This window comes from Pezoporus flaviventris, unplaced genomic scaffold, assembly GCF_033815535.1.
Source record: "Pezoporus flaviventris isolate CSIRO_AGI_PZ_B2104156 unplaced genomic scaffold, CSIRO_AGI_Pfla_v1 ptg000002l, whole genome shotgun sequence".
Classification (NCBI taxonomy): domain Eukaryota; kingdom Metazoa; phylum Chordata; class Aves; order Psittaciformes; family Psittacidae; genus Pezoporus; species Pezoporus flaviventris.
The window spans coordinates 71,975,802-72,001,962 of NW_026892550.1; the positions used below are offsets into that span (position 1 = coordinate 71,975,802).

At 38.2% G+C, this 26,161-nt stretch overlaps 1 protein-coding gene across 28 annotated transcripts in view; it reads right to left on the reverse strand.

The window, feature by feature from the left end:
- Window positions 1-26,161, reverse strand: part of ANK2 (ankyrin 2) — a 359,385-nt gene that overhangs the window by 28,443 nt on the left and 304,781 nt on the right. For 9 of the 28 annotated variants that reach the window (XM_061443294.1, XM_061443134.1, XM_061443156.1 and 6 more), the window contains 11 exons: window positions 25,892-25,933; window positions 24,956-24,991; window positions 15,994-16,218; window positions 14,287-14,385; window positions 12,988-13,142; window positions 11,850-12,061; window positions 10,808-11,012; window positions 9,650-9,746; window positions 4,030-4,258; window positions 1,670-1,795; window positions 74-196 (listed from right to left, as the gene is read on the reverse strand). In XM_061443294.1, the coding sequence (XP_061299278.1) occupies window positions 74-196; window positions 1,670-1,795; window positions 4,030-4,258; window positions 9,650-9,746; window positions 10,808-11,012; window positions 11,850-12,061; window positions 12,988-13,142; window positions 14,287-14,385; window positions 15,994-16,218; window positions 24,956-24,991; window positions 25,892-25,933 (1,549 nt within the window). The remainder of the gene's footprint in view (window positions 1-73; window positions 197-1,669; window positions 1,796-4,029; window positions 4,259-9,649; window positions 9,747-10,807; window positions 11,013-11,849; window positions 12,062-12,987; window positions 13,143-14,286; window positions 14,386-15,993; window positions 16,219-24,955; window positions 24,992-25,891; window positions 25,934-26,161) is intronic. The other 19 variants (XM_061443172.1, XM_061443163.1, XM_061443285.1 and 16 more) reach the window with 3 other exon arrangements.

The window sequence follows — 26,161 nt, forward strand, 5'->3', positions numbered from 1 at the left end:
ATTTTGCCCTCCTACTCATTTCTTGTTTATATTATAATGCTGATGACTACAGAGCAGTATAATTTCACAGTACCTTTGTGTAAATGGGTAAAGTGATGTTTAAATTGCATATGGCTTGATGAACGAGGCCTCTTGTTGATTTTGGCTCCTTCATGAATGATAATCGTCCACAGGGTTCTTGTGTGGTGTCCCGCACCTGGTAGACCATAGACATTTCATCTGTCATTTTGCTATTTTGCGATAGGATTCGCTTCTGCCACTAGAAATTATTTAGCAGAAAGAGGCTAGGTGTGGGAGAAAAAGTCTATGTAGGGAAAAATAATGTGTTTTCTCTGACACCCCTCATCCCCCCCTTAAAATTTCTTTTGTTGCAAAAATTTTTCTCCAATGTATTGATAAATCCTATTCTTAGAATGAAGAAATTTGCTGGAATATATTTATAGATGTGATGATGATTATCCACAAAAGATACCACATCATGGCATACTTTAAAATCTTCTTCATAGTTGTTAGTAGAAACAAGTGTAAGCACTTGAAACTTAGGGTACTGGGGATGTACTTTTAGCTTTTGTACATAATGTCAGGAGGATTACATGTGGTATCATGGGAGCAATATGACAGAAAGCATTACCCCAGTCTTCATTTTCTGAGCTAATAAAATTATACAGTTAGATACATGTGCATTAACTTTATCAGACTAAAAATACTAGATGCAAAGACACACATGGTTTCAAACCTCTTTTGGAAAAAGCCATCAGAGAGAAAAATATGCAAAGGCAAAGGTGGCTGGGTGGCAGCAGCACTCTCTGCTGGTAGCACAGACCACAGCAAGAGCACTTTTTTCCGTGACTTACAGCTCCTGCAGATCTCCCGAAAAATGCAGACGAGCCCCGTGCACTGTGATGTTTGTGTCACGGGCTCTATAGCACTAGTTCACTTTCGATGAATGGGGGGTTTTTGGCTTGGCTTTTGTTTAAAAAAATTACCTACTCACAGAAAGTTTCTAAAATAGTTCAGTAATATACCCTAAAGGGATAAAATGATGTTATAGTAGGGAATTCAGCAAAATTAATTACTTTCTTTTTCCTTTGTTCTCAAAAATATGGTAAAAACATAACCTGAAATCTCCGAAAAGGAGCCATGCTTTTCTTACTGCACCCCCAAAGATGTTTGCATTGCTGCTGAAGGGAGGATAACTGGTTGAAGAACAGTTATACCTGTATTTACAGCCATATGCATATTTATAAGCGAAGGGTACAAAAATCCCATTTCGATAGATTTCTGCCATTTCTACAATGTTTTCTGACACTTTTTTGCATTTGACGTGTTTTCCTGCAATATATTGAACTTTGATACAGAAAACCAAACAAGATTGAGGTCAATGGCTCTTTAGATTATTAGGTAAAGAACAGGATTCCTAGACGTACCATTTTGGTGCCTGAAAGAATACTGTGGACTCCTTTAGATATAGCAGAACACAGGCACAGATCATTATATTTAGAGAAAAAAAATTACTACATTTTATATAGCCACTTCTGGTGGGTTTGACTAACCAAGTCAACATTTAATCCATTATTGTAAAATACTTTGGGACTGTTCTTCAGTCTGCTAAATTTATTCTGAACTCAGAAAATAAAAATACAATCCATAGCCGATACTGTAACATTACCTTAACAAACAGAGGAAGTCTATTTTCCTTGAAAGCAAAAAAACTGAATATATGATGTTGCCCACTTTTCGTTAGTGGCACCAAATTGCCAAAGCAGTCAACATAGATGGGTTTTCCTTCTAATACCTATTGAATGCAAAAAAGAAGCAAAATGGCAATTAATTGCAGTGGGGTGGTTAGGATTTCTTCTTAAGCATAATTCTAAAGTAGTTTCAACCAATTTCTTAAATTGCTAGCACTTGTCATCACTTACGAGGTTTGTTATGTACAGTTACCTAAAATCTGTGAACACATTTCAGATTATTAAATTCTAAATGGAATACACTGTAAATTTAATAACAGTGTGACACTATAAATGAGTGTTCAGTGTCACGAATCTAGCCAAATTCTCAATCTATATTTCAATATGGATTTTTTTACTGGCTATCATTTTAGTATACTTTGCTCACGTGGTGTTATCATAGCAGTCAAATAAATATTTTCTTCAGCAAACAAATCAAAAGTCCTTGCTTTGCCTGGCAGGATAATAAGCCAGCCAGGAATTATCATGAAGTTGCAGAGGACCTTTTTACCAGTGCAAAAGCTTTCTAAATTACATTACCTATGTGCTTAATCTACTTGAAATAGCAGGGAAATAGCAAGGAAAAACAGTATATATGAGCAGATTCTATTTATTTCAGCTGGATTTGTAAAGGCTTAAAGCTTTTGAAAGTCAAGCCTCAGGTACATGCCTCTCTGAAATGCCTATATAATGATACTGCCTACCTCTTTGGATTGCTGTTGATATGGTCCCTCCATACACTTAAAGCTCAGCTTACCACATTTGGAGATACTCCCTTCAAACTGCCAATACATTAACATCACATCCTTACTTCCCAAAAATTCAGCTTGTCATTCAGTTTTATAAGCCCACACTTTATCTATCTGGTCTGCACAAGAAACGCCCATCAGGGCTTCAGGAACAGCAAGGACAAATTTTTTTAAAGGTGGGATTCTCAATCACTAAGCAGAAGAATATGCTATGCATGTAGTTAAAGCACTTTCAATTTGTTATCCCTTCTGAGAAAGATGATGGATCAAGAAAATTGGCATTTAGCAGGCATGTTGCTGGTTTCCACAAAGAAAAGCTTTTGCCTGTCCATCAAAGTAAAGCAGAATATTAATCAAACCTGCTAGTTAAACTTCTTGGCAAGCAAAGATGCTGATAAAATGTGACTACTGTTGACTGCCTTTTTGGTTAGTGATACCCACTTATGGAGTTACTGTAAGTTGAGATTTACCTCCCTGTTTTGGCTTTGACTATCTTCTCTTTTTTCACAACAGCCACTTAGTGTCAGGGTCAAGAATGTAACAGTTCAGCAAAGAACAACACCCTCAAAACTCATCTTTACTCAGACATTCCTCTAAGAGGAAGTAATTGAAAAATTCAAGGTGTCTCCTGGTAGTTTGATATAGAGCTAATTAAAACTAAGTAATCACTGTGGACCACCACAAAAATAACTATGAGCTATTTGGATTGAACTAGAGCTAGCCTGCATCAATAGAACTTAGTTTTAGGGTAACTGAGGGAAAAGTGTGTTTACAACCCCTATTCACTACCTGTCAGCTCCCTGTTGAGTGACTTCAGTCTTTAGTCTTTTAGTACACCTGAAAACCCCAGTGAAGCTAACAAAATTCTTACAGACTATTGCATTTTGTTTAATAAGAACCATGGGTAATGCTTCCTGCTTGAATAACCAGCCATCTTAAACAGATTTCATAATACTTAGGTGGCAGTAGCTGTCTTAGTTCAGAATCTTAATTAAAGAAATGATGACCCTGACATCAGATAAAAGGAAGACAAAAAGCCTGAAACTGCTGGACTAAGTGGTAACTCCCAACTTCATTTTATTACCTGATTTCCTAGCATAAAGTCAGTCTGGTTTCTCAATATACAATTTAAGAGGTCCACCATAAAAAAGCATCTTGGAAAAACAAATTGTTTCTATTTTGTCCTATAGCTTTTCTAAGCTTTAGTCCCGGAACAGAGAGCTCAGACTCAACCAATTCCATATTTACTGTCTATCTCCTTGAATCCAGATTTAGGTTGCAGTCAGCTGAACATAGCTAACCTTCCCACTATCCCTGTGGACTAAGAGATCAGCAAGTGCCCATTGGGAATGGAATTTCATAACTTGTATCTAGCAGCTACTTTTCCCTTACATCTAACAAAAGTCAGAGTTTCCATCTTACCATGACATGTTACTGCATCACGATGGTATTTGTTGGCACTATTATTTTTCAGGACTTGTGGCAGATAAGGTGGCAGAAGAAAACACATTAGAAAATGGAGAAAACTGTTTAAGATCCTTATACAGTACCTCCACATCCCTGCTCCTGGCAACTTCAGCAAAATTTTCTTGTTGTTCTAGAGTTTTATCCACCTTGTCATCTGTCATGCAAAAACATCTTAACCGTGCTTCAATAGGATCATGTGATTTGGCAAACACCACAAATTTTGCCATGTAGGGGACACAAATAATCTCTCTGTATACTTGTGAAGCAAAAGTAACAGATTCTTGGGTCTGTCGACAGTCTATTAACCAAAATCTGTAAAAGAAAATAAAGAGTTGTGTTTATCAGCACACAAAGATTTAAGCAAGATTATGTTTTCACATCTTGGCAGCCTTAGCTGGTAATGATACCAATTTTATATAAGTTAGAATAAAGTAGAACAAGTCGTTACCATTTGGGAAGAACAGCCTAAAAAGGCTCATGGTACCCCCTATGTATTTAGGAGCATGAATCAAAATCAACAAGGAAAAAATATCAGATGCAGACCCTTCAATACGGTCTCCTGATGCACAAACTCCATGCCACTGCTTGCCTTTCTGAAAGTTCTCGCTTGGCTGGAAACTTTTTTGCTTCCAGAGACATGACTGGCTTTTAAAGGATTTCAGGGGTTCACTTATCCTGTGGCAGTCTCATAAACCTTACCTGAAGATTTATATATATGAACCTTCTCATATTTTTGTGTTTATAAAATATATTACATTTATGTTTATAATATTTAAATAGTCACTGATGGTTTACCAAAATCAAGAAATCCCAGAAATCACCACAATATTCAAAAAATGTTTTTCTTTTTCTATTCAAAGGTTGGCTATGGCATACACTTTGTTTTAATCTGAATTTGATTCCTAATAGTGAGAATATGTGATCAAATGTTTCCTGCCTTTTAAAAAAAAATTAAATCTCTTCTAGAATAAGTCCAGCGGTCTCTGCTTTCCATCTCTTTGGACAGTCTCTGATGATGTTTGAAATGATGATTACTCTTATCACTATCCTTCTAGAGCTGCCTAAAAGGTCTTTGAATTTGTTCTTCTTTATCAAACATCATTATTTAATTTTCATGCAGAATATAAGTAGAGAAGGGTGTAGTGGAAGTGTACAGTTCAGATTTCCCACTAACTGTGACTCTGCAATACGTGCCCTTTACCTAGAGAAATACAGGCTCTTTTTGACAGCTGCTTGCTGACAAACATCTGATGATGAAGAGAGTAATGCCCCATAATTGCTTGTATCTAGTCATATGCTGAGGGTGTCATTTCTCTTCAAGGTTCTGACTACACTTAAACTACAGAGTGGGCATTGCATCCCTTTCTCTTTAGCCCCCTGGAATCTTCCCAGGCATTGAACAATTTCCTGTTTATTCAGTGCTGGACATATCAGGATACAACACATGGGTGTTAGTGAACTCTGTACTAACTTCTGACGTAGCAGGAATGTGGTGAAAGTTTCCTGGATTTTATGGATAAGGAGCAGGAGACTGAAACAGCTTTAGGTATGTGTTGCTTACCCTTCAGGTCTCTAACAGGTGAAATATAAAGCTGCCTTGCCCCAAACGCTTATTTGTCTTCTGCCATCTAGCTTAAAGGTTAACAGTACATTTCTTATGCACAATATAAAAAATTGAGTGTCTTAGGTCATTGTAAATGATTTTGTAACACTGCATGCAAAATCAGAAATTATGTGAGTTTAGTCAGGGACTTCTAACTTTGATTTTGTAAGTTTTTTTGTTATGCATATTGAAGACCAGCGTTATATAGAATCATAGAATCACCTGAGTTGGAAAAGACCTTTAAGATCATCAAGTTCAACCATTATCCCAGCACTGCCAAGGCCACCACTAACCATGTCACTGAGGGCCTCATCTACATGATTTCTGAACATCCAGGGACAGTGATTCCACCACTGCCCTGGTCAGCCTGTTCCAATGCCTGATCACCTGATCACCCTTTCAGTGAAGAAATTGTTCCTAACATCCAATCTAGAACTCCCCTGGTGCAGCTTGAGGGCATTTGATCTTGTCCTGTCACTTGTTACTTGTGAAAAGAAACCGACCTCCACCTCACAACAACCTCCTTTCAGGTAGTTGTGGAGAGTGATAAGGTCCCCCCTGAGTCTTCTCTTCTCCAGACTAAACCCCCCCTAGGTCCCTCAGCTGTTCCTCATCAGACTTGTGCTCCAGACCCTTCACCAATGCCGCTGCCCTTCTCTGGACCTACTCCAGAACCTTAATGTTCTTACTGTAGAGGGGGGCCCAGAACTGAATGCAGGATTCAAGGTGCAGCCTCGCCAGTGCCCAGTACAGGAGGAAAATGTATGTATTTCTGTATCTGAGCCTATTATATTTTGAAGACCCTGAAAGCAGATGTGTCCACATCTGATTGCTACTACCCTTGCCTCAGTGAGTTATGATCATCACTGACTCACTTTTCATTGTAGTTTCTAACATATCGTTTTACCAACAGCATCTTTCTAACACATACACCAGTGGATCCCAGTCTGTGATACATGTACAAGACAAACAAACATGTTCAAAGCAATGGGGAAACATTCCTGGAATAAATTACTTGCTCTGCACCATGTGAAGCCAGGAGCTGCTACTGCTATTTCATTTGGGTACCACCATGACAGAGAAATACTTTAAGATTACAGGGTAAGGTCATAAATTGTCTGAGTTCACTAATATAATTCTTACGAATGAGCATCTGCCTCTTACAAAGTATTGCCAGTGCACGTGAATTGGAACAAGCCATCTCAGGACTGTCAAACATACACAGTTACTTAAGACATACCATGGATGTTGCAATGCAGGCTAGAACTTCAGCTCCCAGAACAGGTCCTTTTCTACCAAAACTACCTTCCTGTTTACTGAAAAGTACAGGTTCTTTAGCTTTTCTTTACGCCATTCAAGCCATGACAACCTTGCCCACTAATATCCATTTACAGATTTTCCCTATACCTTTGTCAAGAAAACTGACTTGTTATTTTGCAAAGATAACAACTTTTCACTATAATAATTTTACTTCTCTTCCCAAAATGTAACAGTGGAAATGCACCATTTTAGAAGCATTTTAGAAGGAGTAACATGTATTGCCTTCTTTCTCAGGTATCATTTAATTTAGTTTCTCTGTGGAGCTGATGTCATTTCTTTTAAATAAAATTCACAGTGTGGGTGGAAAGCATGCTGGAGTTTGACACCTGTAGGATGGAGATGGAAGTCATAAGAGGTCAAAGACACCTCAAAAGCTGATATAACCAACAGGGGGCTTATTACTTACTGTAGATTACATGGTATTATAACCCACAAAGCATACCTTTCAAGTGTGGTATCTGGTCTTACTCATCTGCAGTTGAACAGTAGTGAATTTCATGCTGTGCTTATCTTCAGAACATTTAACAAACACACTGGTTAAAAAACAGGCTGGTGACATTTGAAAGAAAGAAAGCATGTTTGGTACATCAAGGCCCTGCAGAATGATACTTTCCTTTTCATGTGTGGGAGAATTATGCTATGCTGGACTCAAACTGGAAAGGCTACATCATCTGAGAAATCAACATATGCTCAAAATGATTTGCTGTCATACACCAGGAGCTAAAAAGCTCAAATACTAATTTTTTAGAAAAGCTGCAGCTCAGGAAATGGGAAACAGCTATGCCTCAAATTCTGCAGTATTTTAGACAAAAGTATCTCATTCCCAAGCTCATTTTGGACTGCATTTGTCTTACGAATGAGAAAATTGTTCTCCATCATTAATGATATAACTACACATAAACAAGTTAGTGTGAATAGCAGTCAGGAAGCAGCAGCAGCACACAAGGGCAGATGCACTTTCAGACCAGTGCACAAGTGAAGAAATTCAAGTGAGCTTGTCCTTCAGCAAAGAAGGTAATAAATTCTTTGACTGTAAATACATTAACAAATCCCATTTTCTAACTTTCACAGCATTTAAAATAATGTTTTTGTTAAAGCAGACTGTCGAACATTCATTTAGAGCAAAATGAAGAAGTAGAACCCATGAAAAACTCTACCTGAGACCTTGCCTATAATACAAAGAGACCCTATATAATAAAAAATTAGAAACAGCAGTAACTTCTAATATGATCATTAGGATTAGGAAACATCCACTACACTACTATGGATTGTAGTTCCCTAAACTGTCATCCTCGTTGTGGTTGTATTTCATGTGTAGCCCTGCTAGGGACTTACTATTTTAGGGATTTTGACCTCTCAAACTTGCATCTAGTCTCCACATCTGTTTCTTAAATTAATTTCTAATTCATCCATTTAAACAGAGCACTGCAGGTAGCAGATGAGAGCTAAAATGCACTTTAGGATCCCCTTCTTGTGGACCCTGCTGTTAAAGAAAAAGGTTCAGTTGAACTGAAAAGAAACATACATAAGCAAAGTATCCAACATAATGGGAAGAAAGCCATTTCTGACCTGAGAAAGTATAGAAAAATAATACCCTATTTCACTTATTGTTACAGTTACACTGTAGATTGGACTGCAAGAGCTGATTTCATGTTAACATTCAATAAATTATCTCATTAGATAGCAAACCTAATATAATAGGTTTATAACTGCTCTGGACACTCAACTTGTGCGCTCCAGGAAATTCATTGATTTTCATGGGCAAGTTTTCCAAGATATTTGTAACCATTTGCTAGACTACACACACTAAATGTAATAATTTCCAGGTCATGGACTGCAGCTCCTAATACAAAGGAAGAGAATTCTGAGCATTTCTGCGATATCAATCACACACAGAGTTCAAACTAAAATACACATATATATATATAATTTTTTTATATTAAATTCTGTTTTCAGAAAGACAGCAGTTGAATTTCATCACTAGAGCAGATGGTTAGAAGAGATTTTACAGGCTTTTCTTATTTGTAGGATATTCTGGAAGTAACATCTTTTCTAAGATGGATGCTGAACTACCCAAATAAGGGATTTCTGTTTCCATGGAAATTTGAGTATTTCTGCATCAGGGAGACAAGTGGCATTCAAAAGGAAACCTTTTTTTTTATTAGCTACCTCAAAACTGACTCTCATCAGGGAGTAACGATAGTACACAGGGTAATGGGTTTAAACCGAAACGGGAAGTTCAAGTTAGATATAAGGAAGAAGTTCTTTACTGTGAGGGTGGTGAGGCACTGGAACAGGTTGTCCAAAGAAGTTCTGAATGCTCCATCCCTGGCAGTGTTCAAGGTCAGAGCCTTGGGCGACATGGTCTAGTGTGAGATATCCCTGCCCATGTCAGGGAGCTGGAACTGGATGATCTTAAGATCCTTTCCAGCCCAAACCATTCTATGATTGTGATTACTATTTCAGAATGAAATGAGTATGTCATTTCTAGGATCAGGGCAGGTGGTGACTGCAAAGGACCAATAGCTGAGATTAAAATGACAAAGACATCATTTTCTTTCCGCAGCCAGTAAGGACTGCACAGCTCTGGTATGTAATCTGTCTGGGCTAGGAGGCTACAAGATACCTCGCCAATTGGTTCGCAGCATAAACAAAGGATTTATGTTCCCTCTACTACATCAACTGAAATAGCTTAAAGGAAGTACTTGTTGGGGGGAAAAAAAAAAAAGACATACACTTGAAAGTAAGACTATAAAACTCATGTTTTGATGCATAGGTACCTGGCAGACACATTTGTTGTGAAGGAAACACATTCATTAACAAATGTCAGTGGTGTTGTTCCAGTGATGTCTTCCCACTGGGCAGGGGTGGTTCCTCCTGAAATGAGATTAAAAAACCCAAAATGTTAAATTAAAGCCCAGCGAGTCTGCAACTTTCTTGCTTCTAAAAATATTTTATATTCTTCTGAGTTTTTAATTGTTATGAAACCAGAAATAAGCCCAGATGTGCCTTCTCCTCAGGTCCATGTTATTCCGCTAATGCTAGTAGGATCATACAGGATTCCCCTAAGAAAACAAAGCTCCCAAATGATTTTCAAATGTCTGTCTTGCAGAAGAGTTCCAGAAACATTAGCAAAGGCTGAATTTAGAGGGAGAGATGTAATGTTAGAAATTACTTTTGCTTTGTCTAGACTCTTCAACTGCAGGGCAAAATTGGCCCAGATATAATGCAGTTAAACTCCCTTTTGAAGTTTTCTAGACGATCCTTGCAGATTTACTGTTCCTCCAAGAAACATACTCAAACTGCCCTGTATTGAGGAGACCATTCCTCTCTATTTAAATGCAAACACTTTTTTGAGGGTGACATGTTGTATTTCAGCAGGTACCTAACATCTTTGTATCAGAAAATTGTAAAGGCATGGGTTCTCTGGAATGACTCATGGGATATTTCAGTGTGTAGTGTATCTTATGCTGGGTCAGTATTTGAAATCAGTTTGAAAATTAAGAAAGATGCTAACTTCTAAACAGAATAAATGTATGCAGCTCATTTCCACCTTTTAACTGAGACTGAGACGCTCATCACTTTCGAGTTATAGCAAGTACAAAGTGTTTAATTCCACTATTTTCCTTGAAGCATACTGCAACATTATGTCTGCATTACACTTACGCTGCTAGGCAGAGGTATGTTGGTTTTCAAGAAACAAACTGTAAGGAAAATGCAAAAAACCCAAGCCCAAAATCTATGATTATATTACACATCTCTTGTTAGTCAAAACAACAAATGTTATTTTTGCTATAAAGGAATTGTTTGGAAAGTAATTTATTTTCACAGGCTTTCATCCCAGTCACGTTTTCACCAAGATTTCCATGTGTACCATCAGCCCATGTTGACCAACAATTTAAAGATGCAGATAAAAAGCTCTAGTATTTGCATCCTACCTGTTATGCTGCATAGTAGCCTTAAAGTAGGTGTGTCACCTCCATAACCATTCATGATCCCATCGCTGGAGGCCTTAGGGATGGGAATGGTCATTGTGATGGGTTTATGGAACTTCCTTCTCCTGGGCTCCAGCGTGACTATAGGACTGAAGGTAGCCTTGTTGCCTAAAATCTTCTTCATAAGTTCGGTATGCATAGGTTGAGCCTTTCCAAAACAAAAGGCAATAACAGAACAGGTATTTGAGAACAGTTTAATGAGTATGTAAAGAACTGAGTCTGTATATTGCCACAAAACTCTTAAGCTTTTACACTAAATGGCACCATTTCCCTTGAAAATCTGCAGCCAGAACAACTGACTGCCAGCGAGAAGGGTAGATCTCCCTTTCTCAACTTTCCCCTGCCTCCCTCCTCTTCCTATCCCCTTTTTTGGTGCTTCTCAGACCCTTTACAGTATTAATTTAATTCACTTAACCAGTAGCAAATGACTTCCTTGTCACCTCTGGGGGTTTTGTCCACCTTAGAACAAGCTCTGAGCTATTTTAATTATTCAATTATTCATAGGGGATTTCAGCAAGGACAGTCTCCTGGCCAAGGTAAGCTGTGGATGTGGGCAGCAGGAGTCGGGGATGCAGGTAGGAGAAAAATTTCCCTCTCCTTTAGTAATTAACTGCTAGCCTGCTTTACTTCATGCTGAGAATCTGCAGATTTGACCCAACTATTACAACACTTTGTACTTCTCTGATGCCTTTCATAAGAAGCATTTAAGAAATTATTCTATGACCTGTTATGTTAATATCATCATCAACTAAATTGGGTGCTGTTCCCAAGATCATACAGACAGTTAACAGACAGGAATATCCAAAGCTTTGGCTGTTGAACAGAATTCTTTGTTATTATTATTTTTACTAGAAGCATTCTAGACAACAACCTACAACATCATAAGCTGAATAAGCTGGATCTCCATTCCAAAAAGGTGATTTCACATGGAAAAAAAAAAATAAAAGAAGAAAGAAAGATACGCCCTGTAGTTGTTTCTCTGTACCTGGAGGCCAACACGAATTCTTTTGGTGAGAGCCCCTTCTGGGAAGACTGCCTGCACTTGTGGTACAACAGTGCTGCTTAGCACACCACCCTCTGGTCCGATGAGATTACTGTCCTGTTTGATCCGGGATACCACTGCAAAGTACTGAGGGAAATCTCGGGTGACGATGCGGCAAATACGTTTCTTCTCAAGCTCCTCTGGGGTATCAAGTACTGAGGCCAAAAGAGAAGATGGTCAGAAGACAAGAGTTTTGTACAAACAATACAGTGTATTTCGAAGTACATTCAAGCTTTTCACAGTTTAACTGCAACTTACAAAAGCATTTTGTCTAGAAATCAAAGGGGAAAAGGAAACATACCCCAGTACTTTAAGTTCAGATAAAACAGAGAAATCAAGAAAGGAACAGAACTAACTGAAGGGAGCTTAAGACAGCAAACTCAAAACATTTTGACAAAATCCCCCCAGATTGGTAGGGAAGCAAGCAAAGGGATTGGTCCAAGCCCCTTTCTACTTCAAGTGGTCTTGGAGTAGCATCAAGTAAACTAAACTCCAAATGAAAAAAGTACGAAAAAAGTACCGAAGTCTGAGTTTAGGTCTAAGTATTGAGTTGGCTGGTTTACTTTTGGAACTTTTTTTGTTAAAAAAAAATCCATCAAAACTAGTAATAAATTCTGCAGGTCCTAGACAGCCCAATGCCATTCTGTTCCCTCCAAAAGCAAGAGTACACATGACTGACATTTCCTTGCACACATGTAGCTGCTTGGTAAGCATTAGTATAATTGACTTATTTTGGAAAGATGTTTGTTACGGAAGCTTTTTGTTCAACACTAAGAAAAGAAGCAGCAAAAAATGTTCAGTGTAGCATCTATTCTCAACTTCATGATGGTGGATTTTGTTTTGTCCCACTACTTCAGCAGAACATGCAAGGGAAGCACAAGCATGCAGCGCACCTGCTGGCTTCTATACTGAAAACATGATTACGCTCTAGTGTGACTGAAATGAAGTATCTGGAGAACGCAGTGTCTGAAATACTAGGGTGGTCCAAACATGAGGTGTTAAATAGAATAAATGGTAGAAGGCTATGACCCTCAGTTACAGAAGAAATGTGGAAGCAGAAGAAAAAAGTCACACTGGGTACCTTCATCCATCCCATTCAAGATTTCGTTCAGTTCATCTTCAGTGTATTCACAGAAGTGCTCCTTCCAGCTGTCCCCATTCTCACTGCGCAGGATCACCAGCTCTCGCTCTCTCCCACGCAGAGCAGCAAAATGGGGAATCTCCACAATCACAGGCCTGGCACAGCAACACAGCGCATTAAATGCACATGGGAGAGAGAAAGAAACAGGATTAACAGCCACTCTATTCAGTCTGCTACAAAGTGACCTGGAATTCTACCTGTTAAGCTAGAATGCTTCTGTATAATCCTAAATGAGTAGGTCACTAACACATACTAGATTTTTACAGGGACCCAGTAAATGTTGAAGGACAGATTGCGAAGTGCATTCACCTCTTTCCACAGTGTGAATGGTATCTGGTAAAATAATTAACAGGAAATTTAGCAACTGTTTTGAAAATTCATAGAAAAACTCATGCTCATTTTAGTTGTCACTACTGTCTGGGTTAACCTGCACAACTTCATTTCAAAGAGAATCTACTGTAATGTATATCAATAGTGGGACAAATTCTGATCTCAGTTATACTAGTACAAATCAGAATAATTCATTGCAACTGGTAGGCTATTGTATTATGTGCCAATTTTACTTCTACATATTACAATGAATTTATTCCTGATTTACACTCTGGGAAAGATAAAAGAGGTCTGAGGAGATTATCTGGGTTTCTATTTCAGTATAGGAGAAAAGAATTAGCCTTGTTGCCTCACAAGCAGATGTCAATGTATGAATCAGTGTATGTGCCACATATATACAACACCTGCACATATATCTAGATCTACATATATATATATATATGTACTCTTAGAAATAAGAGAGAAAATACAAATATATTTGTATATACACTTCTTTAATTAGAGGACTTCCACAGGTTACCATGTACGTAGTAAATGCCAAGTGTTCTATTATGCTGGTGCTATCCAACATATATGTTGATAAAAAAAAATTTAAAATTTACAGTAGATTCCTTTTTTCTGTCCCCATCCAGGTTGCTTTGCTGCAGACACCAAGCACATAACTAGGAAGATTTCATGCCAAACAAAAATGAAGGCCACAGTACTTGAAGAAAAAGATACAAACATACCACCAAAACAAAACCACATATCACAAGGGTTGAAAAATGGTCCACTAAGGGTTAGGTATACAAAACTGCAAATGATAGAAAGAGACAATATCATGGGCATAATGACATAAAAAAATCATATTGCAGAAGGAGGAGGAGAATGGGGAGGTCAGCATCCATCAATTTCTTTCATCTCTCCTACCCAAGGAATTTGGTCCCAGGAGGCCCCAGCTGAAGGATTCGGCTGACCAAGCTTTCTCCCTCATTAAGTGGGGGAGGAGCCGTAGGCAGGTGAAGTTTACTGAGTACATCCAAAGCAGCAGTGAAAGAAAGAACATAAATAAGCTTTATGTATTTTTTGTGCCAGAATGCCAGTGCCACCCATCTGGTCCACAGAGTGGAATTAGGCTGTACACTGAATACAGTTTCATCCTAGTGAGGACAATTTGGTGATGAGCAAAATCAGTTTCCTTGATTTAGGATATTTCTTGCTTATGGGAAGGCAAAGGAAGTTTTGGCAGTGAACTCAACAGGAACAGAATTCAGACCTTAGAATGCATCTCTGTAAACGGTACAGTAATTTTCTGATTTCACTGCCAGCACAACATCTAGAAAAACTCTTGCAGGAAGGTCACAGAGATCTGAGAATGAATAAAACTATGCTATGTCTTTCAGGTGAAACATTCTCATCAGGTAGAAGAACCATTAAAAATAAAATGGGAGACACTCTTTAAGATCAATTTGTGTGTGACAAAGATAATGGTAAGACTAAAAGGGACAGCACAGTATTTCTTCTGCTCTTCTTCTTTCTTTCTACTTCTCTTTAAAAATGACCTGGTGGTATAAAGCATCCAATTAATAGCTTGTTTGCTGTTACTTGTGGTATTAAGAGCTAGCCTGTATGTCAAAAGAAATGGTGGCTTGCTCTTAGCATCACATTTGCAGTGTATTAGAACTGCTCTTGCTTTTTAACCATATTACAGGAAAAGTGAAATAACCAGAAGATGTCTTGGGTATGTTCTCCTTTCACACTCCATAGAAACGCAGTGGGCAGTTAAAAGCAACCGATCACCTATTTTCTCTTCCTCAGCCCAATCTTTTAGCAAAAGCACTAACGAAGGTAGTGGCTCTAATGACTGCCCGTTATAATAGGATTTTAAAGCAACTGATTTGTTCCTAAATGGACTGTAACTATTCCTGTTTACAGAGTCACTTTTTTTTACAATTCCTGAATGAAAGGGTTCCTTCAATCATCCACTTTTGGATGCCACAGTTGATAGGGAGAACAGTTGGTAAAACAAAGTGTGGAGAACTGCTGCTTTCAGTTGAAAAGCCCTATGACAAGCTCAGCAGCAGCCACAAATCTGATCTTTCTATGAGGTTTGCAGCATAGGACAAAAAAGACAGCCAAAATCTTCCAGAGTTGTCCCATTGCTTAATTTAGCAATTTCAACCCCAGAAAAATCAAAAGTGCTGTGCTTCCCTGATAGCCCAATTTACTGGTAACACAACACAAGTCTCTAAAACCATGCAGCAGTAACTTGTGTTGCACATGTAGCAGGCTTTACATTTGGGCTTTAGATCAGTGCTGTGCTAATCATGCCTTAGATGCAGATTATTTCCTGGCTGCAAAGGGTCCTTTCCCACTATAATACCACAACACCAAGTAATAGTTCTGTGCAAGGAAGCGCAGTAATCTTAGTGCTAGTGGTAGAAATACCTGTTTTCAAAGGAAAAGGCATAAAAGCTTTGTGAATTGTCAACTAACAACTGATTTGTATTTCACACAGCCGGTCTGTTACCATATGTTACAAGCATCTTTTCTGATAAAGGAACCATTTCAGTGCAACTTGCAAACAAGCAAAAAATAGACTGAAGATTTTCCATTAGGCCAGATGACAGCCCTTACCCAAGAAACTGAGCACCAGAAGGTCCCACTTCTATCAGGCGGCTTGCCAGACCTTCACCTTCCACCACAGGAGGCATGGTGGCCAGTCTGTGACGTTTCACCAACCGGCAAGTCACTCGTGTTGGAGCAGTGCATTTCCGTGGAGGAATAATGATTCGGAGTCCATTGTGTCTGCAGCCTCTCATGGCACCCCCACGAGCATCTACCATGAAACTAACTAGGAAGCTGAAAAATCAGGGGAAAGAAAATTAGATACAAGCCCTATCGAAGCGCCTTTGGTTACGTTCCACATACGTAACAAACTACGTATGTACATATCACTGTTTCTCAAGATGTACAATTTGAAAAAGCCTTTCTCCCATGTGAAGCACCAAATCATGCTAAGGTCATTTATTACATAAACTAACATCTGCTATCTAAGAGTTCTTCCAGAAAGTCATATTTTAAAGTGCTGCTGTTGGGACAAATACCAGCAGTCACTAATAAATGTGAGCACATGTGTCTCTACCTATTAGAGACAAAGTCAACTGCAAATACCACTACTCTGCACCTGCATGCATCTCCACTGTAAATCTGGCACTCTTTAGTTATCTTATTGAAGAATATTATTTATGACTTATGGATATAAAGCCAATTCTGATTGGAGGGACTGTAGGGGTTCGGGGTGATTTTAATATATCTATATGATCTTCTAGTTATTTGCTAAACTATAATTTCTAATAAAAAATGGTTTGGATTTTAAAAAAAATAAATAAAATTTCATTACGGAGCATGTGGATACAATTCATACTACATGAGTGGAGCTAGCACCTAATTATGTAAAAACCCAAAACATCCTTACTGTTTGATTTTGGTGACATGACAATACATGCAGTCACTATGTAAGAAGTTCATTTATGGATTTTTGTCTTTCCACATTACTTTCCACAGCAATACAATGTCCCAGTGGAAAACTTACAGAGGCAGAAAACTATCTTTAGAGAGCCCTCTTATTTTTCTTTTTCTTTAAAAGGGAGAAAAACATTTCATGAAACTTCTTTTGTCCTGAACTTTTAATAGTGCCATATATAACCAACAGGCAGATTTTGACAGATTTGTTACAAAGACTGGGGACATTCTTGGGAAAGGTGTAGAACTACTTCTATTTATTTTTTTTTAAATGATTTATGACTTAGGATCATGCCTGATGTGGGATGGGAATGCCAGATTGCTGGAAGTGAAAATAAGAGTAGATGAGACAGAATGGTACCAGGCCTACTTCTAGCCACTAAAATAGAATCATCACACTGGGAGTCGCAGAAATGCTACTGAAGGACCTGCAATAGAGAAAAGCCCTTATAACATGAGTAACAAATACAGGTATTTTTCCACCGTTCCCTTGACCGTTCTGTGCAACAAAGATTGCATCTATTTCTTGTCCACACAGCTACAAGTAATTTCACATGCTGTAAAAACACAACACTCAACACACCGTGCAAATCAGAAAAATGGGTGATGGAAAGGAGCTACAAGCGCCAGTCAGAAGCACACCATGCACCACGGATGCCAGTCTTTCTCACGCATGCAGTCTCCTATTCTACTGCCATTCATATACCTCTAGGTTTTGTTTAGTGTAAAAGTCTGGGTAGTACAACCATTATCTCATTCCTTAGAGGTTGGTGTTTCTGTGGTTTTAACAAGGGGGGAAAAAAAGAAAATGAAAACATTTTACAGCTTTGATTCTCTGGGGATTATCTGAGAGCTTGGAAGCTTCCTTCACAAAACACACACTTTATACATACTAAAGCACAGATGAAAGAAGAGCTTAAGCGATACTAAATGCTCAATTGTTGCAATAATACTGTAGCTTTATCAAAGTGGTTCTGAATTACATTTTGGAGAATTGGTCCAAGTCTCTATTATGATGGATGCATTTAGAGGTAGTTAACAATACTGAGTGCTGGAAGAAGAGTTTCACATTTTGATGCTAATACTAGGAGCAAGAGAAACACCACCCCCACAATTACCCAAACCTAATGAGTGCACTTACTGAATTAAATTAACATTCACATTTTTCATTGTGTAAGATGTCATGAATACAATTTTTAGGATTCAGTTATTTCCATTATTGACATACTACTCAAGATTGAATACTTTAACAACCAGATAGCCTTCTTTTGCTGTCCATCACTGAAATATTACTGTTAGGTTATCTATCTGTCTCATGTCCTCCTTAGCTATCTCCCCATGTGTCTCAGCAATGCCAAAACCATGGTTAACTGATAGAAGAATACATAGACACAAAAGGTAAGGGTCCAAATCAAATAATCTCCCTTCTGAGCACAATAATGGGTTCCATTGCTTTTAATACAATCCTTTTTCTCCTTGTAGTGACTTCCTTTCAGACTAAGAGATAAGCAGAGTGCTGAAATCGTGGTGCCGTCACATAAAGAACACCTTATACACTTCAACAATTAAGATAACCAGCTTGTGGCATAAAACCAATATAAAAGCCAAAGAAGCAGGAGTTCTCTTTGCTTTTGACTATCTGTAACAAACTTGTAGCTCACCGCATACACACAGTCTTATCCTGTGTTCTCACACCTGTAAAACTCAGGATCTAATACAGATCAACTAAAAATGGAGGGTGGCATTTGTCTCTAGCAAGCACTCAAGATGCAGAGGGATAGCTCTGTGTGTTCAGGCCTTAAAGCTGCAACTCTTTCCTTCAGATCAAGTTTACTGAATGTGCTGGTGGGTCTGTCAGTCAATCTATCACAACATCTATCGGTAATCAATCACTGAAACCAAGCATAGCTCCAAAGAGTGGAAAAACAGGCCAAGGTTAAGTATCACTGGAAAGTGGACATCAAGAAAACAGAATAAAAACAGTAGGGTGTTATTATTCAGGGTAAAAACAGCTGTTTCTATCATAAGGAAGGTCTATTGTACTTACTAAATAATGGACACAATCTAGCAAACAGAAGCGTTCACCACATATACACCAAAAAACAGATTTGTGCTCTATCACAGAAATAGACCCTCAGATTAAATGGGGGACTCCTGAAGGGCTTTGTGACTTCTTCAACTGCCAGACAGCAAATCCAGACAAACACAGAATTCTGTGAGGACAGCATAGAAAGATTAGCGCCAATTGCCGCACTAGATATGGAGAAGACAGTTGACAAAACCAGCTATATACTACGAAATTTCAAAAAAAAAAACGAATTTTGGACAAATAGCATGAATTAGTGCAAAAGAAAGAAACTGAAGGACAAAATTCCTCAGCTCCAGAACCATGGCATAAAAGTCTGAAAGAACAGTACATTGCTAGAGGACTTGTAAAGCTGACCCAAGTATAAAAATATGTTCTTTTTCACCATATCACCCTGTTTATTTCCCAACCATTTGCCACATTTCTTTTTTCATCCACTTATCTAATCCAGTTTCTCCTTCCTTTTTTTTTAATAAGCACATTTCACATACTTACTGCTATACAAAAGGGTCAGACAAATAATTTGTAATAAAGCATTTTCTGAATCATAGCAGCCTCTTTTTCTGGCTATCTGCTACATAACAGGGCATCTGGATGATGACATTACTGTTCCAGGACTAGGAAAGCTTTGGCCTTTTGAAGGACTGTGTATATCAACATGCAAATAATCTATACAAAACGAACACATGACATAAAACATTCTTTCTGAAATGTGTATTTAGAAAAGTAAAAAAATTGTATGACTAATATAGAGGAAAAGTAAAATGCACGTTAATCATTTTGTTGCCCATGCACACATGCATTATTTTTCCCCTCCTTAATGTTTCTTTGGTCAGATGTTGTTAAGTGACAAGGCTGAAATAGGAAGAGATTGTACTCAAATGAACAGACAAAACTAGCAGGATTAAGGCATCACTCTGGGAAGTGGCACATTATCACAATAAACTCCCATGGTCAAAAGACAATAACACCTAATTCTAGCATATGAATAACCCTAAAATCATACAGACTCCTGAAGCTTTGTTGCATGCTGCATGCAGAGAGCCAGTGCTTTGCTTTACCATCCCTGAGAGGTACCCGTTCAATCTTTGCATTGGTCTTCCCTGCTCTGATTTCAAACTTCCTGAAGAGCCTCCTTCTGCCAAGGGTACTGGGCACCCTCTGCTAATGCAAATTTTCTTGTGCAAATAGGGACTTTTGGCTAAGTAGGATACATGGATCATTCCATGTGTTCCAATCGCAGGGAGAACTACTATAAGCACTGCCAACAACTACGTACAAAGAATGAAAGGGAGAGGGCTCATTAAGGAGAAATGCAAATGGCTTTGAAGAGTTCAAGAGGAAAAAAAATAAATAAATAAAAGGGATTAAAGGGAATCAGAAAGCTCTTGCAGGTTATCACCAGAGGAGGAGAAGAAAGAGGGAACCCTGAAAGTATTAGGCTGCTACATGCTCCTTACATACTTTTATGATGATTTATTATAATATTTAAAATTTAAAAAAAAAATAAAAGAAACTAAAATAACTTATAGGAACTCCATGTTGATATAATAGCTACAATTTTCAAATGAGGTTAAAGATAGTTTAATGGGGGAAGGAAAACCTTAGCAGAGACTAACTGGTTGGGAGAAATGAAGGAAAACTGAGAAGAGGGAAAACAATACAAATAGGAGAAAACATCTGGACAGCTGATAAGTAGGAAAACATTCTTGTGAGACCTTTAATACAAAGGTGGACAAAATAACTGAACTGACTGATCAAGCAATGCATCAAAATAACGTGTACTTTCCATCAGCAAAAGTCCATTTCAGAAGATGTTCTAAACGTCCTTCCCGTAATAACTATATATACTGGAAGCATCCGTCTTTAGCACTGATTTCGGCTTATTCTGGCAGCCCATGGCAAGAACTTAAATTTCAATTAAGTGATGATTCAAAATCAAAGCAGATTATTAGTTAAAGCAGCAAAGTCAGAATTTGTATGTCAAGGGAAACCAGGGCAACACCATGATGATCTTTCTCAGCACTCTTAAAGAAAATGAGGGGTAAATCGGGATTCCTCTCTTTTCTTTTTTCTTTCTTTTCTTTTTTTTCTTTTCTTTTTTCTGTATTTTCTTTTTCCTTTTCTTTTCTTTTCCTTTTTATCTTTTCTTTCTTTTCTTTCATTTTCTTTCCTCTTTTCTCTTTTCTTTTCTTTTTTCTTTTCTTTTCTCTTTTCTCTATTCTTTTTTCACCAGCCTCTGGGAAAATTGAATGGTACAACGGGCTGTTAAAAACTACACTGAGAGCAATGGGTGGTGGGACTTTCAAATATTGGGATATACATTTACCAAAAGCCATCTGGTTGGTCAACACCAGAGAATCTGGCAAGAGGGCTGGCCCAGCCCAGTCAGAACTTTTACATACTGTAGAAGGGGATAAAGTTCCTGTGGTGCACATAAAGAATTTTCTGGGGAAGACACTCTGGGTTATTCCTGCTTCAGGTAAAGGCAAACCCACTGGTGGGATTGCTTTTGCTCAGGAACCCGGACATACTTGGTGGGTAATGAGGGAAGATGGGGAAATCCAATGTGTACCTCAAGGGGATTTGATTTTAGGGGAAAACAGCCAATGAACTCAATTATATGCTGCCTGCTATGTAGACTTTTATAGCCCACCAGCTAGATACCTTCAGGTTACCAGCGACCATCCCTGACTTCCCTTCAACCATCATCCCAACAAAGAATGAACTTTGATGAAACCAGACGAATTCTGCGGTATCATCAGCAGGCAACAATCCAGCACTGCACACAGCCTCTCCTGCTCTGAAAGACTGTTACAACATATGTAGCCTGACATCATGAACTCGGCAGCTTTATAGGGATTGGAATGCACTAAGGAATGATCTCTCTCTATTTGAGTGTGTGTGGATGTGTATATATATATATATATATATATATATATATATATATATATATATATATATGTCTGAGACAAGAGTGATGGTATACTGGAAAATGTGAGACCTGATCATGACATGAATGGTATGGAATAAGGGGTGGATACTGTAGCAGTAGCAGTCATTTTTCTCCTTCTTAGTAGCTGGTGCAGTGCTGTGTTTTTGACTTTCAGCCTGAGAATAATGCTGATAACACCGATGTTTTTAGTTGTTGCTCAGTAATGTTTACTCTGACCAAGGACTTTCTCAGTTTCATGCTCTGCCATGGAGGAGGGGAAGCTGGGAGGAAGCAGAGACAGGACACCTGACCCACACTAGCCAAAGGGGCATTCCATACCACAGAACATGCCCAGTATATAAACTGGGGGCAGTTACCCAGCAGGGCTAGATCACTGCTCGGTCAGGCTGGGTATCAGTTGGTGGGTGGTGAGGGCTGTATTCTCTTCCCTTTTTATTTCCCTTATCATTATTATTATTGGTGGTAGCAGTAGTGGTTTTGTGTTATACCTTAGTTACTGGACTGTTCTTATCTCAACTCGTGGGAGTTACATTCTTTCGATTTTCCTCCCCATCACTCTGGGAACGGGGTTGGGAGGAACAGGGGGAGTGAGCGAGCGGCTGCGTGGTTCTGGGTTGTCAGTTGGGCTTAAACCACAACACTTTTCTTTTCTTTTCTTTTCTTTTCCTTTCTTTTCTTTTCTTTTCTTTTCTTTTTTCTTCTTTTTCTTTTCTTTTTCTTTTCTTTCTTTTCAAGAAAAATATAAATAACAAAAGCAATTCTTTTCTAGGAAAAAGTTAGAGACTGCAGGGGAGTCTATACATGCTTCTGTTAAACTCATGGTTAGCAGGTAGATCAAGCATTATCCAATCTCCTCCAATTTAGCAAAATTTACTCATAAATTAGAGAGGATTTTTAATTCTTTTCAATTCCAGAGCAATTGAAAACTACATACTTGCCATATGAAAGGTAACTACATCAAATAACCTTGGCTACAGCATTGTTCTGGTTGAGGGCATATATAGAAGGCCCCTAAATCTTTCAGACTGTTTCCATGCCTTCTACAGAGAGCAGAGAAAATGGTTCCACTCAAACAAAACACAGACGATATGTATGCACTAGATTTATCCGCCTTACAAGGACAAAATGTTGTGGTGTATTTTCATGAAATAGCTGCATATCAGATCTGAGCCCAAGTTATTTATTTTGCAGAATTAACTTGGTTTTATTCTGTATCTGTGCTCATCTGAAAGATAATATCAAGTTGAACAAATAAACTAAAAACTGAACATGTCAGCAGTAGGGAGGGTGGGGTGAAAACAGGTACTTATTGTGTGATACTTATTGTGTGATTTATTGTGTGCCAGGTAGAGAGAGCCTTGGGCGACATGGTCTAGGGTGAGGTGCCCCTGCCCATAGCAGGGGGTTAGAACTAGATGATCTTAAGGTCCTTTCGAAACCAAACCATTCTACAATTCTATGATTTGTGAAGAATCAGTGTCACATAAATAGCTTCATAGAATAGTCACAGTGTCAGGTGGCTGTGAATGCAAGCATGTTAGCACTCTAACACACGTCTTATTCTGTAGAATCACTTGAGCAGCCATGCAAACCCAGCATCTTTGCGAACTGCCTTTCTAGAACAGGCAATAGTTCTGTGAACACATAAACCCAGAGTAGGCCAAATCAATAGACCACCACTTTCATACACTCAGTTTGGGTGCAATTATCTTTTCAGACCAGCTAGGCAGGCACACATGCTCTCATCAGGTAGCAGGGAGCAAGAAAAAGCTCTAACTAGAGCACATCTATCATAGACACATTTAAGAACTTTTCTGCATATATTATCTTAATTTTTAAAAGAAACTGGGAAACAAGGAGATAGCAGCAATTCAGTGTTAGTCGCAGAGTGAAGAAGTAGAAACAATCAGGGTGCTTCAGCCATTGTAAAGTGTTCAGCTGGAGAAGAAAACTGACAAAGTCTAAAATTAAGAAACAATGTCTTGATCCAGCTCCTGCTGAAGTCAACAGCAAGTCATTCAACAAACTCAGTGTGCTTTCCATCAGGCTGCAACTATGCCATACATCAACGAGGCAAAATACACATTCCAGGAGGACAAAAAACATGATCCTACACAGGAAACCACTGGAATATTAACATCTGGTAACATTGTCTTCACTGCACTAGTCAACTAGAGGGAGATTGTGTGACATGGCCTAAAAATATGAGTTTATAGTTTAAGTTTTTATTTAATAATTTTACATTTAAGATGAACATTTAATAAGATTTTCACCTTTATACAGTTATGTTAAAGGAGATGAAAAGGCACTGTGCCAATAAACAGTTTGCCAAGTGAAGGTCATCTCCTTCTATTGGGTAGGTACTGCTTCAGGTGTTCTATAGAGGACATAATGTGCCAGGGATTCAACCACTGATTAACTGAGGTCACACAAAAAATGCATCTGGAATGAAAAAATAAATATACACAGGGTCTGTGCTGTTATTCTGCTAGTTTTAATAGGGTGGCATAATTTGGAAAATATGGCTTAGGGACTGCATCTGCATTATTTTTTATATAGATAAGGGATATAAAAGCCTCCCTAAGCAATATAACCGCTAAAACTAAACCTCTCTGCAATGGTTTGGGTTAAATTAGTGGGTGGAGAGGTGCAGTCCTTCCTTTTAATAATATTAAACCATGCCACCAACAGAGAAAATGTCTTGTTAATTAAATCAATGGTTCAAACTATCTAGAAATCTGTAAGAAGCTTTGTTAAGAGTCTTTGTAGTGGACTTATTATGCATCCAGTATTTTTTTCTTACGGAGAACACAGCAGATGACTTACTGTCTATGCAGATAAATACGGCCATGTGTAACTGCTGTTACAGCTACTATGGCCCTGTGTAGCAGTAATTACTGCTAGTCTCTTTTCTCTTGGCTAACATGCATTATCAAAACACTAAAGCATCCTGAAGTGAGGTAAGAGAGGAAAATGAACAGGGTGGGTGAGAAGTGCCATGTATTATAGAAAGAAATTATGCAGAAGTTCACCTGCTGTTGTCATGATCAAGACACGGAGAAGACTGTCTGTAATAGAATAGATGATTTAACATCAAAAAGGAAAAGAAAGGGGAAAAAAAAGAATGAGTTAAATGAAATATTGAAATATCAGAAAAATGAAACGAATTTCTAAACTAAACACATGAACATATACATATATATGCATATTCATTACACATGAAAAGGTAGGAGTCAGTAGTACGGAAAATAAGCCTACACAGACATCCTTGGTTACAAAGGGTTACTACTAGTAGATCAATAAAGCTAGAGTGATCTGGTTTCTTTACACACATTCTCAAACTGGAAGCCAGATACCTAAAATGTACACTTAGAGCCCGAGTACACCTTCAAGAACTAGATTAGGTGAAATGCAGCATGGTTTAGGTATCCACATCTAAAATTCGACCACAATATATCTATCACAGGGTAAGGTATCTAAGGTAATTCCAGCCACTGTTTCTGATAACACAATAAACCATGATTTTCTTTTCTTCAAATGTCCTATTAATATATTTTGTCATCCACTTTCTTCCATTTCAGCATGTTTCTTGTCCTCCTTTTGTTCTGCACTACAGAATGACAAATTTCAAACTTTCACTTTGACCTGTTTAGGCTCTTAGCAATGTGTCACATTGTCAGTTAGTTGTCTGATGACATTTTTTATTATATGTTTTTCTGTTGCCACTTTCTTCACTGACATGAACAGCCACTTGCTATTCATGAAACAGACCCACTCTTCTGCCTGATTGTAACTTTCTGAACAAAGGTCATAAAGGCTACTGTATAATTTGAAATCAATCAGACTTTTAGATTTAAGAATCGCTGCCAGGTCCTGTTTCCGTAACTATTACCCAGAAAATTAATCTCATGCTGGAGAAAACAACATTATGGATTCGAAATACAACACTTGAAATATATTTTGTTTACCTTGTTAACAAGGATCCAGCCTCCTTTTTTGCAGATACGCAGCTAAGAATGATAATTCACATTATTTATCACAGTTCAAGCTGCCCACTTCCTCATCCTTCTCCCTTTTTCACTGATGGAAGCAACAACTTCCACAAAGGTAAATTCACTAATAATACCCCAGCTACTTAATTTTGTCCGATACAAGTACTGATACACTTGGATCATCAATTAGTAAAATAGGGACTTGTTTAAAAAATTATATAAAATAAATCAGTATTTGTCATTAAA